Below are 15,370 nucleotides of genomic sequence, written 5' to 3'. Positions count from 1 at the left end.
CTACCAGGAAAAGATTTTCTAAACTTCCATTTTTTAGTTATTATCCTTACTGACTTCTACTCCTAACTCACAGATCCAAGTGTCTTTTATTTATAAACTCCTCCTTCATCCAATGAAAAAACGGTTTAAGGATGTATATAATCTGATCAGGACAGGAAGAATATGCAATTAAACAATTTTTGAAAATTTATACAGCTGTACAACCATCACTAAAATCTAGTTTGGGACCACTTCAATAACTCAAAAAATACCCCTGACATCCACCATCCAGGTGCAATCAAACCCTGCTCCTTTTCTTAGCCTGAGGGGATCACTAAGTAACTTGCTTTCTGTCTCTATACTTGCCTTTTCTGGGTGTGCCATGTAATACAACTACAGCATATATGGGTTTTTTCACTTGGTTAAATAACTTCAAGGTCCATCTATCTTATAATTCAATCCTTTTTAATGCTGAACAATATGTTTCTAATTCATCCACTAACTGATTAATATTTAAATTGTTTTCATTTTCTGGCTATCATAAATAATGCTATGAACATTCACACATAAACCTATGTTTATTTTTAGTTATTTGATTACATGACAGGAAATAACTTCAGGGTTATACGATTAAGTAAGGTTTTCTTATGACATTCCTACTTCCTATAACTGCTTTTTAAATACTGATTTTTTTTATTCAGTACGCCTGATGGAACCCCCATTAATTCATATGTTATTTTGTAAGCTGTATTAATTTCCTCTGTTTCGTCTTCATTATTGTGCCTATTATCCTGTTTCCTGCTGTTTTCAGCCCCACTGTACCTTACTGGACCCCTGAAAAGTAGTCACGACTAAGAAAATTCTCAAAAAAGTGCTTTAAATACATCATTACACAAATACACAATTAAGGGTCTTCATGTTGACACTGTTTCACGGTACCTAGGTTCCTTCCACCCCTAATTACTTTTAAAAATTTTTAATAGATACTAAATTTTACTAATTTTTTCTCCATCTATTGGCATGATCATGCAGCTTTTTTCTTACTTTGCTAACAAGGTCTACTATAGTTTATAATACTGATAGATCTTTTTTTTTTAAAGATCTATTTTATTTTTATTGCAAAGTCAGATATATAGAGAGGAGGAGAGAGAGTGAGGAAGATCTTCCGTCCGATGATTCACTCCCCAAGTGAGCGCAATGGCTGGTGCTTTGCCGATCTGAAGCCAGGAGCCAGGAACTTCCTCCAGGTCTCCCACGTAGGTGCAGGGTCCCAACGCATTGGGCCGTCCTCAACTGCTTTCCCAGGCCACAAGCAGAGAGCTGGATGGGAAGTGGAGCTGCCGGGATTATAACCGGCACCTATATGGGATCTCGGCACGTTCAAGGCGAGGACTTTAGCTGCTAGGCCAGGCCGCCGGGCCCCAATACTGATCTATCTTACACCAATTAGTTCTTAATGTTTATCAGGAACTGCCAGACATTATACAGATTCTAATTCATTCAATCCTCAGCAAAAATCTTTTGCACTGACACTATCAGCCAATTAACAGATAAGGAAATGAATAAATTTGCTTCAAGATAACGAGCAATAACACCAGGATTCAAATCAAGGCAATCTGCCTGAAAATTCTATACTTGTGACACATTCTACTACATCTACTCCATCTCCATTCCACAATAATTCTAATTTGAAACAAAGTATTCTTCTATTGTATGGCAAGGCCCAGTTCTAGAATTCTTGTGTTTTGAGTACAGGGGAGAAATGGAGAAACACAGGGAGAGGTAGAGAAGGAAGGAAATGGAAAAGGTGGGAAAAATGAGTAAGAGAATAGCAAGGAGAAGGAGAGAGGGAAGGGAAAGACCAAGTGGGGAGGGGAAGGAATCAAACAGGAACAAATAACACCTAAAAAGACGATGTCAGGAGCTACACCACCACCCATGATGATGGCATCCCCTGTCAGAGAAGAAGCTCAATTATCCATCATCCAGCCCTGATAATGTGCCTAGTAGAAAGAAGGCAGAAGATGGCTCAAGTACAGGAGTCTCTTAATCCACAAGCAAGTCTTGGATGGAAATCTAGGCTCGTGACTTCATCCTGGACCATCTCCAGCCCCAGCCATCGTGGCCATACAGAGTGAACCACAAGATGCAGGAGCTCTCTTTTCTTCTAACTCTCCCTTTCAAATAAATAAATCTTTAAACAAAAAGGAAGAAAAATTCTCTAGGGAGATTCAATGGTACATCTGAGCAGGCAAAATAAACAATCAGCTAAGTTGAATGCAAATAAACTGAAGTGAACACCTCCTCCAGAGATCTTGTGGGACACCACAAATACACCAACATATGTAAAGGAAAGTCTCAGGAGAAAACAGAAAAGGATGTAAAAAATATTTGAAAAAATCATACAAAGAAGTTTCTCAAATACAGTGAGAGATATTATACATTGTTTTCAAACCACAAGTCAGAAAAGCTCGAAGAATCCACACTTCCTCACATTACAGCCACTGTTAAGAGATTCCAAGAAAATCATCACTCAGCATATAAATGGAATCCTCGAGGTGATTAAAGCAGTTTAATGTAAAACTAGAAAGGCAGCCTAGGAAGCAGTGGCAGGACATATTAAAAGCAATGAAAGAAAAGGAATATCAAAATGCAGAGGGCACTGAGTTCAGCAACCTAGACACCTATGTTCCAAAGACACCTGGATCTGATTATCACCTCTGGCTACTGACTAACTTCCTGCCAAACAAGACCCTAGGAGACAGTGCTGACCCCTGACTGAGTTTCTGTCAAAGGGCAGATCTGAATTGCAATCCAACTCTTGACTCCAACACACAAACTGTAGACATTTGGGGAATAAAACAGCAATTGGGAGCTCTCTGGATCTCGATCTCTATCACCAAGTAAACAAATTTTAACACAAAAATACCGAAGAAATTCTGTATCAGCTAAAATTATTCCTCAAAAACAAAAAAGAAATTAAGATACTATTACATAAGAGAGAAATCACCACTAACAAATTTTTTTTTGCATGAAATACTACAAAAACAATCCCTTACGTTTAAATGAAAGGACATCTGATAATAACTGGAATGAATACAAAGAAATAAAATGCACCAAAAAAGGTAATTATGTGGATAAATATAAGTATCTGCTTGAAAAGATAATTAATATGATAAATATCAGCATCAAGGCAAAGAGGAATGACATTAGCATACTGGGAAAAAGTTTATACATACCAAAATCAGTTTGGTATTAACCCATCATCCTACATATAGAATACTTATATGACCAAAATTTTACAATAAAGCATATCACTTGTGATAACTTTGAAATAAATGTCTTTGAAATAAAGATAAAAACCTGGGATCTAACATACTAACCTAAAATCAAGTATTTTCAACTAAGGAATTAACTTTTTTAAAAGATTTATTTATTTTTAATGGAAAGGCAGACACACAGAGAGAAGAAGAGACAGAGATCTTCCGTCCACTGGTTCATTCCCCAAGTGGCCGGAGCAGCTGGAGCTGAGCTGATTCGAAGCAGAGTCCCTAAGGCTTTGGGCCATCTCCCACTGCTTTCCCAGGCCACAAACAGGAATTTAGATGGGATATGGAGCAGTCAGGTCACTAACAGGCCAGGCATCTATATGATACACCAGCATGTGCAAGAACAGAATTTAGCCACTGAGCCATTGTGCCTGTCCCTAAGGAATTAATTTTAAACTGCAAGGAAGCCTCACACTTCTAGGAAAACAAACAAATTAAAATGCAATGTTATTAAACATTTAACAAAAAGAGCAGCAGTACAGGACAGGAAGAAAAAAAAGACATAAAACATTCAGAAAAAAATAATAGTAGACATACATAAAAGTAATGGGAATTACATTAAATGTAAAGTAAAAGCAAAAGCTGGCAGAATGGATTTTAAAAACTAGAAATTAAAAAAGATCACCGCTTTCCATCTACATACAGACACCCTTTAGATTCAAAGCACAAAGACACTGAGGATACTTATGGGAAATCATACATTACACAAACAGTAACTAAAGATAACCAGACATCAGCATTTATACCAGAAAAACACAATGAGACAAAAATTAAGGGCTGTCATGGGTGATATCGATTAAACAACTGCCTGAAATGCTAGCATCCCATGTGGTTGCTGGTTCAAATCCTGGCTTGTCCACTCAAAATCAACTCCCTACTAATACATGCACCTGGGAAAGCAGATGATGCCTCAAGAGCTTCAGAGGGTGGCTTTGGTCCAGCCAGCCCAGGCCGTTATGCCATTAAACATTCTCATTCATATTCATTCATTCATTCATTCATTCATTCTCTCGCTCTTTCTCTCTTCCCTCCTTCCCTCACTCACCCTCTCCTTCTCTCTTCCCCACCCAGCTTCCTTCTTAAACTCTGTCTTTCAAAAAAAAATAATAATAATTTAAAAAAAAGTACAAAAATTAAGGTCAGCATTGTGACGCAGATTAAACCACTACCTGTGACACAGCTATCCCATACAAGCAACAGTTTAAGTCCCAGGTGCTCCATGTTCTATATAGCTCCAAACGAATTCACTTGAGAAAACAGTGGGGGTCCGGCGGCGTGGCTTAGCGCCTAAAGTCCTCGCCTTGAAAGCCCCAGGATCCCATATGGGCGCCGGTTCTAATCCCGGCAGCTCCACTTCCCATCCAGCTCCCTGCTTGTGGCCTGGGAAAGCAGTCGAGGATGGCCCAATTTGTTGGGACCCTGCACCCGCGTGGGAGACCCGGAAGAGGTTCCTGGTTCCCGGCATCGGATCGGCGCGCATTGGCCCGTTGCGGCTCACTTGGGGAGTGAATCATCGGACGGAAGATCTTCTCTGTCTCTCCTCCTCTGTGTATATCTGACTTTGTAATAAACCGAATAAATATTTAAAAAAAAAAACAGTGGAAGACGGCTCAAGTGCTTGGGTCCCTGTTACCAAGACTGGAGAACTAAATGGAGCCCCAGCCTTAGCCAATGATGCTATCTGGGAAGTAAACCAGTAAACGAAATTTCTCCCTCTCTGTTAACTTTGCCTTTCAAACAAATATTTGGTGAAAAGACAAACATTATTATATAAGACAAAGAAAGATCCTTAATTTGTATCTACTTTATTTTAAAAGCAGAGAAACAGACAGGTATCTATCTCCTGTCAGTTTGCTCTGACTCAAATCCAGCTTCCTGCCAATGTACCAAGAAAGACAGCTGAAGATAGCCAAACTGCTTAAGTTCCCAAGACCTATCTAAGAGATAAGGTTGGAGTTCCTGGTCCAGGACCTGGCTGTTATGGCTGTTTGGAAAACAAATGTGTCTGCCTCTCTGCCTTTAAAAAAAAAAAGTCAGGCCCAGCATGGTGACCTTGAACACACTGGGAATCCCATATGGACGCCAGTTCTAATCCCGGCAGCTCCACTTCCCACCCAGCTTGTGGCCTGGGAAAGCAGTGGAGGACGGCCCAAAGCCTTGCAAGCCTTGGGACCCTGTACCCACGTGGGAGACCTGGAGGAGGTTCCTAGCTCCTGGCTTCAAATCAACACAGCACCAGCCATTGCGGTCACTTGGGGCATGAATCATTGAAGGGAAGATCTTCCTCTCTGTCTTGCCTCTTCTCTGTGTATCTGATTTTGAAATAAAAATAAATAAATCTTTTAAAAAATGAGTCAATGTTAGAAAAAAATAAATAAAAGATACCTAATAACAAAGTCCTAAATTTCAGGAAGCAAAATCCAAAGAGAAAATACAGACAATTCAAAACTAACACTTGAAGATTTCAATAGCTTATTTCTAATAATAGAACTACTCACACAACAAGTAAACAAAAGAATCAAACAATGCTTTGAAACTAGCTAGATCTGAAAAGACACCAATAGAATAAGACACACACCACAGAAAATATACCTTCTCAAACGCAAATGAAAAAAATAGGTCATGGTAGGTCATGAAATATCTTCCAGTTTACTAAAATCATACCAAGTGTGCTCTCCAACTGCAGCAGAATTATACCAAACATGAGTACCAGAAGGAAATCAGGGGAATAGAAAATTACATAGAAATTTAATAACACACTCCAAAATAATCAACAGGTTATGAAGGATGAAAAAAACATAAAAAATATTTTTAAATGAGAATGAATGTGAAAAGACAAAACAACAAACTTAAAAAATGAAACTTGGTAGCCTAGCTGCTAAAGCCCTCGCCTTACATATGCAGAGATCCCATATGGGCACCGGTGTGCGTCCCGGCTGCTCCACTTCCCATCCAGTTCCCTGCGTATGGCTTTGGGAGCCTGCACTCATCGGGGGGGGGACCCAGAACAGCTCCTGGCTTTGGATCAGCTCGACACCAGCCATTGCATTCACTTGGGGAGTGGACCAGTAGTGGATGGAAGATCATTGTCTCACCTTCTCTCTGTAAATCTGACTTCTCACTAAAAATTAATAAATCTTAAAAAAAAAAAGAAATGCAACTAAAGCAGCACTGAGAAGAAATTTACAGTTGGAAATGCATATGCTAAAATCAAAAGATACCATATCAAAACTAGAGAAAAGCAGACTGAATCCAAAGTAACCAGAAAGGATAGAAATTTAAGATTAAAGCACAGGAGCAGGTAACATGTTGCAACAAGTTAAGCCTCCGCCTGAAACACCAGCATCCCATAGAGGGACAGGTTCAAGTTCAGGCTACTCCATTTCCGACCATGGAAGACCAGAAAGCAGTTTCTGGCTCGCAGTTTTGGACTGGCCCAGCTCCAACTATTGTAGATCTCTGCCACTCACATGGAAGACTTACGATTGATCCCATTCCCAACTTCATGCTGGGCCAATACCAAACCCTGCACATTTGGAAAATGAAGCAGATGCAAGTTCTTTTTCTCTGACCCTCAAATCAATGTTATTACAAATTAATTACCAAAAAAGATTAAGACAACAAAATGATGTTTCCCAAGGTATGAGGGGAAGGGAAAATGGGGAGTTACACCACTTAGTTTAATAGCTATAATTTCCATTCAGAAGATGAAAAAAATCCTGGAGATGGATGCTGATACAGTTGTACATTAGGTATGCATTAAATATTACTGAACAGTATACTTGAAAATGATTAAGAAAATAAAAACAAATTTTTGAACTAACGACTTACACAACAGGCTGTGCTACTTGCTGAGTAACAGGCGCACCAATACAAGCTGCAGGCTGTACTCCCATCATTCCTGAGCCATCTTAAAAGAAAACAAACATCTATTTCAGAGTAGCCACTTGATAACATTTTATCCCTAAAGAAAAAGGTACATCATAAAGATGCCATCTAAAGCAAATTATTAATATTTCCCCCGAGTTGAGAGTTAGCACAAAACAATGCAAAAAAACACCCACAATAGTTATTTTTAAAATCAAAATGTGAAAGATAATTATGAATTATGAACTTATTCGATGAGTACTGAAAGCAAGGATGTGGTGCAGCAGTTCAAGTCCCAACTTGCGATGCTGGCATCCCAGAGTGTCCGGTTCAAAGCCTAGCAACTCTGCTTCCATTACACCTTGCTGAAAATATACATCAAGGCAGGCAGCAAATGACAGCTCAAGTACATATGTTTCTTCCAACTACGTGAAAGACGGATGAAGATAGAGTTCTGTGCTTCTGGCCTCAGCCTGGTCCAGGCACGGCCGTCTCAGGCATTTGGGAAGTATACCAGCTGATAGGAGAGCTCTGCCTCCCTCCAATAAAATGAAATAAATTAATATAAAGGAAAATGGGATTAACATCATTAAACAATATATAATATCTGAATTAACCAAAGCTGTGCTTTTCTCATCTGTGTATTCTTTCTTGCACAAAAAACCATTTTTCATCTTGAACCACTTGAAAAAGTTTTTGCCCCAATAGGTAACTCACAGTAAGCAAGAGTGGGATCCAAAGTATTTCTGGCACCATAAAAATAGTAGGCATCGTCATAAGGAGTTCTATAGTTGGCAGCCAGAGGGGGTATTAGAGGAGGTGGAGGCACAGGTGCAATCCTGTATCAAAAGAAAAACAAAAAAAGACTTTTCATATTTTGATGTAATTTTTAAATGAAGGTATTATTCTAAAAAATATTACTTAAAATCTAGCCACTACACTAGAAAAAGCCACCACCTTGTTCCACTCACTCATCAAAAACTATGACACAAAGAGCAAGTGATAGAGTAAAAATTCACAATTTCTTGTATCATGTTTATGTAAGACAAAAACTAAGATTAACATTCAATCAATTAATATCAACTACCTATGTCAATATCAAACAATGACAGATCTGGTCCCTGTCCTTCAGGAGTAACATAGAAATATAACAATTACAGCCAAAGAAACAGCTATAGGCACACACATTTCAATCCCATCAGGGAGATGAGCAGGGCAGAGGAAGGTCTTTGAGGAGAAGCAATGTTTGAGTCACGTTAGTAGAGCAAGCCAGAACAGGCACAGGAATACAATCTAAGAAAAGGCACAGAGCTGGAAACCCCAAAAATAAACATAATACCATTTGGAGGAAACAGTGTGCTGTTGAACCATAAAATGCATTGCTATTTCAGAGGAAGGCAACCATAATGTGATTAAAATGATTTCAATCTCAACAGTAAACACTGCTGACAGAATCTTCGGTATTTCATGAATTTAAAACTTTTGAGAGCCTCTAATTCCGTGGTTTGTTACTGGTGAGTAGATATTTCTGTATTTCTACCAATGTATTATTTCCCAATAGTAAAAATGCCAGATATTTCTTCAGAATATAAAATTTAGATGAACAGAAAGCTGAAGAATTCTAGATTATAACTGTTGAACGTATCTTAACACACTCACCCCTTGGCATCTACTACAACTGTGAAGAGCTACAGACTAAAGTTCTCTTCAGTAGTGAATATTTTTGCACATTCACTATCACTTAAGGTGTGCAACCTTACCAGCCTCACTTCAAACATACAACAAAGAAGGTGAGTGATTGTAGTGAGAGATATATCATTAAATCTTAAATTTTAGAGATTTATGATTTACTCCTAACTGTAACTATGATAAAACATATATTTTTCTTTCTTTCTTTTTTAACAAATTAGAAACCTGAAGTTCAAGAAAGGTATGATTTTTTTTCCCCAAAATCCAGATGCCAAATCCAGCCATTTCAGTTCCCGTGTAATCTCAATGTTTTTATCACCATACAGAGCTCCATAATTCCAATCCTTCCAAGTCAAATTTGGAAGCTGTAAGACTAAACTAAGCTCCAGATAAATATCACTAAATACAGTTTCATGATTCATTAGTAGTAAATAAAAGACCAACGTAGCTTAGAAACCATCAATGTGCAAAACATCTGTACATGTAAATAAATTCCTATAATTAGTGCATTAGCAGTGAGACAAAAATCAGCTCATATCCTACAAAGAAAATTATAGCACAGGTGTCATGATGCTTATTTCCTATAGAAATTAAATGGTTACAGTCATGCCTCTGTTACAGGTTTTAGAGCCTTCCACACTTAATATTACAGGCAGCTGAGTCACATAGCCCCCAAGTAATCACAGAAAACAGAGATAAAGGAAAAAAAGCTACAACAAAACTGCATTTATGTAAGAGTCATATTAGAAACTTTTTTCTCCATAGGCTGAAGGAAGAATTCAATGTTTGCCAAGTGGAAATAACAAAGTTGAGATAGCTTTTGCATGTTAACAGATCGTACAAATAAATGGCTTAAAACTAAGTATTAAAATGCACTCCATCAATTTAAAAATACCAAATCAGCTCTAAAACAAGAAGACTGTTACAAGGATTTCCTGTGTCTTTATAACAGCACAGACCAATAACAAAATCAAGTTTCAAGACCATTTATAAAGTTACTAATTGTTCAGAATGCTTGAAACATATCTGCTTCAGCAACATCCTTCTGAATATAAAACATAGAAATACCTTACCTAAGTCCCAAACACAAAACATTTTAAACAAGCACCTGGGAGGCACCATTTCACCAAGGGTGCTGCCGAGTCCACTGTACAAATCTTCATTCTGGGATGGAAGAGCCTGAAGTGATGGGATGGGTGGGACAGACTGGGCAGACAGAGGAGGGAGAGGTGTCTGGAAAGCTACTCTAGGTCTTTCAGGAGGAATCATCTCTTCAAAGTGCCTTGGCGCCACACTAAACTGCTGTAGTCTATCAGGCTAAAACAAAGAAAATAAGTCTATTTGTTACATATAATCATAAATTTCAACGTAAAAGGGACCTCAAAAGACCATTTATTCTGGCAGGCACTTCAGAGAGGCACAGAGTAACAGAAATGTACACATCTAAGAATTTTTGAAAATCTAATTCTTACTTTATAAATGGATAACTGAGATTCTCTAAGTATTCAAACCGCAAGAGGCCTCACTATTCATAAATTATCAAAGCGGCAGCTATTTTAAATACAATTATCTATATTATACTACAATACTATACTAATTCTCTATTCAATAGCCATTTGTAATATTAAAATAGATAGAATGGGATCAGCAAATGCTGCCGGTAAATGTAATATCCTCTGCAGATCTCTCCACCACTACCTGACTCAGCCATAGCACTAAATAACAACAAGCATATGGATACCAATGCGCAGGGCTCTACTACAGAACATGTATTTACAAAAATAGGCAATAGGCCATAGTTTTTTAATCCCATTCCCAAAACATCACTTATATGCTCTTTTCTAAGATCTGCAAATCAACAGTAAAACTCACAGTAGCTGTCTTAAGCACAATCTCTTAATATTTACTTATTTACTCGCATGAATCAACCTGACATTCTTCAGAGGTTTCAATTCAAAGAAAAACAAGTCTGTCACATTTTAAAATCAGACATAAAAATACATTACAAAACTCAAGTTTTTAAAAGGAAGTTTTGATTACAAAAGCTGTATGAAACATGTAACAATATATATAGCTTTAGAATTTAACTCTGTTCTGCCACAGTTATCCTATCAAGAAAGATTTCTGAGACTAATGAAAAAAATGTTATTCCAGAAGCAATCAGAAACACAAAGGGAGTAATGATGGCACAGTAGCAAATGTTCTTAAATAGATAATTCATGGAATATATAAGCTGAGTGTAAGTACATCAAAAGTTGCCTATCAGTGAATAATTTTATGTTGTTCTGTTCTTTTTAAAGAATGAACTTTGAATGAAATTAACTACTTCAATCATCATTTAAGAATGAAACAAAAAGTTGTCTCAGCAAATATACTGTGCTAGAAGCAACAAACAGTAAACCTCCTCCTTACCTAACTGCAACGTGATTCACTCCACTTAATGATGAGAATAGCAAAATTAAAAATAAAGTCATCCACTTTTAAAATAAATTACTAAGATGCTTAAAGACTAGAATTAATGTTATCAATTTCTTCTAAAATCATTCTAACACAAATTGAACATACTCAAAGACATTAACATCACTTATAAACTTAACTGAGATCATCTTCTCCTGGGAAAAATAGGACAAATTTAAACAAAAAAAAAAAAAGGACAAAAAAATAGGAAAAATTTAAGCAAAAAAATGATAAATAACTGAAAAATAAAAAATCATCTTGGGGATGTAATAGGAAAAAGCCTTAAACTGTACAAGAATCTAACTGATGCTATCACAGCTCCCATCAGTAACATCTACTCTGACGCTGGCGCCAGCAGCCACCACAGGTGCGGCTTATCCGAATGAAGGGTTGAACACCGACAGACACCAACCACCCTTACCGACTTCTCAGGATCCTGTGCTCCAGAAGCAGCCACTCTGAGCTCTAAATCTTTTTCTCTAGAAACAAAGAAAGGAAGTAAAAAAAAACTTAAATTTATATATTAAAAAGTTACAATAATAGCTATCAAAATTATCATCATCAATAAGAAAAACTCACAAACTCTATAAAGGCATCTCCAAATATGATTAATTCCTCTAACTGATATGGAAGACGCGAACAATACCAAAAAACAAATTTTCTAGCTTGATGCAAATCAAACTAAATTCATACACCTAATCAATGTAGACTAAGAATCTCTAAAGCAAAACCTAGAGGACTGAAGTAATGAAGTCCACAGAGACTAAAAGAAGAAAATAAAACAATCAAAGTCTCTTTTAGGGTACCTGCATATTTTCACTTTAAACGGGTAGTGATTTAAATATAACTACATATTTCTAAGAGCATTGAATAAAATGAGGCTCACGATGGATAAAGTCACAATTAACAGCTTCAAAACAAAAGGGAAAGGCACAACTCAACAATGACAGTCTCAAAATTCTGCCAAAGCTAGATACCTATTCCTAATTTAAACTGTAACATGAGGAGTACTTCTCCAAGGAAGATTATAAATACTGAGACTAGTATGCATCATAAACGCCTATGATTTACAATGGTTACTTTTTTCATGTACGTATGTTATTCCGATTCCAGCTTTAAAACGATACAAAAGTTTATGTGATACCATATACAGGATAGTCCAACTGGCATGTTGATAAAATTAAATGCTATTCAAAAGTGAGGAAGTCAGTACAGCAAAAGGCCTGTTATAGGAAAATGGAATGAAAACACAAATTTATTTTGCTGTAAAAAGCAAATAAACCCAAACACACAAACAGCTGTCAAAAAACTCATGAAATAAACTATGAAAAACCAACTATATATTTCCCAATTTTTACAGCCAAATAAAATATTCTCTAATTTTTAAAAAATATTTATGTGAAAGGCAGAGTTACCAAGAGAAAAGAGAAAGAGACAGAGAGAGATCTTCCATTCACTGACTCATAGAGTTCGGTGAGACCATATACAGAAGAATGGAAGTCTACTGGGTCATGCACTTGAATGGCAAGAGCCCAGATACTTGAGCCACCTCCACTGCTTTGCAGGGTGCATTAGCAGTGAACTGATTCAGAAGCAGAGAAGCAGAGACTGGCACACTGTTCATACGGGATGCTGGTGTGCAGACAGCAAGTTAACCCACAGCACCACATTGCCAGACCCTAAACTTACTTTCATTCCCTCTTTCCACAAATTTCATGTAGTTTCACCCACCACCTACTACAAGTAAACACTTCCATAGTATTTATTTTCCCTGTTTCATAATGTTGAAACCAAAATATAAATAATTCATAAATCAAAATCATGGGAGAAAAAAATAATCACTCATGATATTTTTATATAGGTGTACTTTAAATTCCAATTCCAGAAAACTGAAAACCTTTCATTACCGTTTCTTATTCTTCTGTTGCTCAGCCATTTGCTCCAACAGCTCCAGTCTATATTTCTCTTTTCTTTTCTGAATAACTTCTCGATCTTCACCTCCTACATAGTGATTAAGTTAAAAAAAAAAAAACTCTGAAATTTTAAGTATCATATGAAGGTAGAAACTCAAGAAAAGTTTAAGATTCATTTTTATTGGAAAGTCAGATATACGGAGAGGAGGAGAGACAGGGAGAAAGACCTTCCATTCGATTATTCACCCCTCAAGTAGTTGCAACGGCCATAACTGAGCCAGTCTGAAGACAGGAACCTGGAGTTTCCTCTAGATTTCCCATATGGGTGCAGGGTCCCAAGGCTTTGGGCTGTCCTCGACTGCTTTCCAATGCCACAAGTAGGAAGCTGGACAGGAAGTGGGGCTGTGGGATATGGGTGAGGCCAAAGCCAAGCTAGCCTGGAACTCAATGCAGGTTTCCCACTTGGATGCCAGGGGCCCAAGGACTTAAGCTATCTTATGCTGATTTCCCATGTACATTAGCCAAAGAGCTAGATGGAACACTCAGGACTTGAACCAACAGTCAGATGGGATGCCAGCATTGCAGGCTATGGCTTAACTTGCTGTTGTCACAAAACTCACCCCAGAATTCCATTTTCAACTTTATCAAAAAGTAATTACTGAACACACAAAGAAATACAGATTTAAAAAAATTCACATGCGGGCCTGGCACAATAGCCTAGTGGCCAAAGTCTTCTGCTTGCTTGTTCCAGGATTCCATATGGGCACCCATTCATATTCCAGCTGCCCCACTTCCCATCCAGCTCCCTGCTTGTGGCCTGGGAAAGAAGTAGAAGAAGGCCCAAATCCTTGGGACCTTGCACCCATTATTTTTTTAATGTAATTGAGACAGTATTTTCTCCACAACCTAAATAACTGGTCTCCCAACCATCAATGGCTATACAGCTGATCAGGTGGGCACGAAGGCAACACAAATTATATAAAACAGTGTTTTTTAGAATCAATGTAGCTATCTCAACTCCACTTCTAACCATGTAATACCAAGACATAATGTTTCATAATGAGCAAAACACACAAAATAACTGTTTTCTAGATAGTGCAAATTTACAAGGCATAAAGAAGGCAAACTCAAACACAGTCAAGAATCTAGCCTAAATTGAACAAATAGAAAAACAACAGTTTCCTCAGGTCAGTGCAGAGGTATAGTGGATAAAGCTACCACCTGAAACACCAGCATTCCTTCTGGGCACCCAGTCTGAGATCTGGCTGCTACACTTCTGATCCATCTCCCAGCTAATGTGCCGGAGAAAGCATCAAGTGATGACCCAAGGATTTGGGTCCCTGCACCCACATGGGAGACATCAAGAAGGTCATGCTTCCCGGCCTCTATCTAGTCCATTTCTAGTCAATGTAGTCATTTTGGAGAATAAACCAGTATATGGAAAATTTCTCTCTCTCTCATTGCAAGTCTACCTTTCAAGTAAATAAATTTTTTTTAAGATATATTTATTTTTATTGCAGAGTCAGATATATACAAAGACGAGGAGAGACAGAAACAAATATCTAACATCCGATGATCCACTCCCCAAGTGACCACAATGGCTGGTGCAGCGCCAATCCGAAGCCAGGAGCCCAGATCCTCTTCCGGGTCTCCCTTACAGGTGCAGAGTCCCAAAGCTCTGGGCCATCTTCGACTGCCTTCCCAGGCCACAAACAGGGAGTTGGATGGGAAGTAGAGCTGGCGGGACCAGAACCGGCGTCCATATGGGATCCTGGGGCTTTCAAGGCGAGGACTTTAGCTGCTAGGTCACGCTGCCATTTTAATCTTACAGAATTTTTACTTCTATCTGCTCAAGAAAACATTTTTAAAGATTTATTCATTTTTGGGCCCAGTGTCGTGGCCTAGTGGCTTAAGTCCTTGCCTTGAACGTGCCAGGATTCCATATGGACGCTGGTTCTAATCCCGGCAACCCTGCTTCCCATCCAGCTCCCTGCTTGTGGCCTGGGAAAGCAGTTGAGGACGGCCCAATGCATTGGGACCCTGCACCCGCGTGGGAGACCTGGAGGAGGTTCCGGGTTCCTGGCTTCGGATCGGCGCGCATTGGCCCGTTGTGGCTCACTTGGGGAGTGAATTATC

General features: G+C 38.3%; 1 protein-coding gene across 3 annotated transcripts in view; it reads right to left on the bottom strand.

Annotated features, from left to right (window-relative positions):
- The window catches only part of CSPP1 (centrosome and spindle pole associated protein 1), a 105,640-nt gene that overhangs the window by 44,207 nt on the left and 46,063 nt on the right, over window positions 1-15,370 (bottom strand). For all 3 annotated transcript variants that reach the window (XM_058668710.1, XM_058668709.1, XM_058668708.1), the window contains exons 11-15: window positions 13,229-13,322; window positions 11,743-11,800; window positions 9,973-10,181; window positions 7,893-8,014; window positions 7,140-7,218 (exon numbers count right to left, since the gene is read on the bottom strand). In XM_058668710.1, coding sequence (XP_058524693.1) covers window positions 7,140-7,218; window positions 7,893-8,014; window positions 9,973-10,181; window positions 11,743-11,800; window positions 13,229-13,322 — 562 coding nt within the window. The remainder of the gene's footprint in view (window positions 1-7,139; window positions 7,219-7,892; window positions 8,015-9,972; window positions 10,182-11,742; window positions 11,801-13,228; window positions 13,323-15,370) is intronic.

The sequence above is a fragment of the Ochotona princeps genome, chromosome 9, assembly GCF_030435755.1.
Source record: "Ochotona princeps isolate mOchPri1 chromosome 9, mOchPri1.hap1, whole genome shotgun sequence".
NCBI lineage: Eukaryota > Metazoa > Chordata > Mammalia > Lagomorpha > Ochotonidae > Ochotona > Ochotona princeps.
This window is presented reverse-complemented; position numbering and strand designations above follow the sequence as displayed.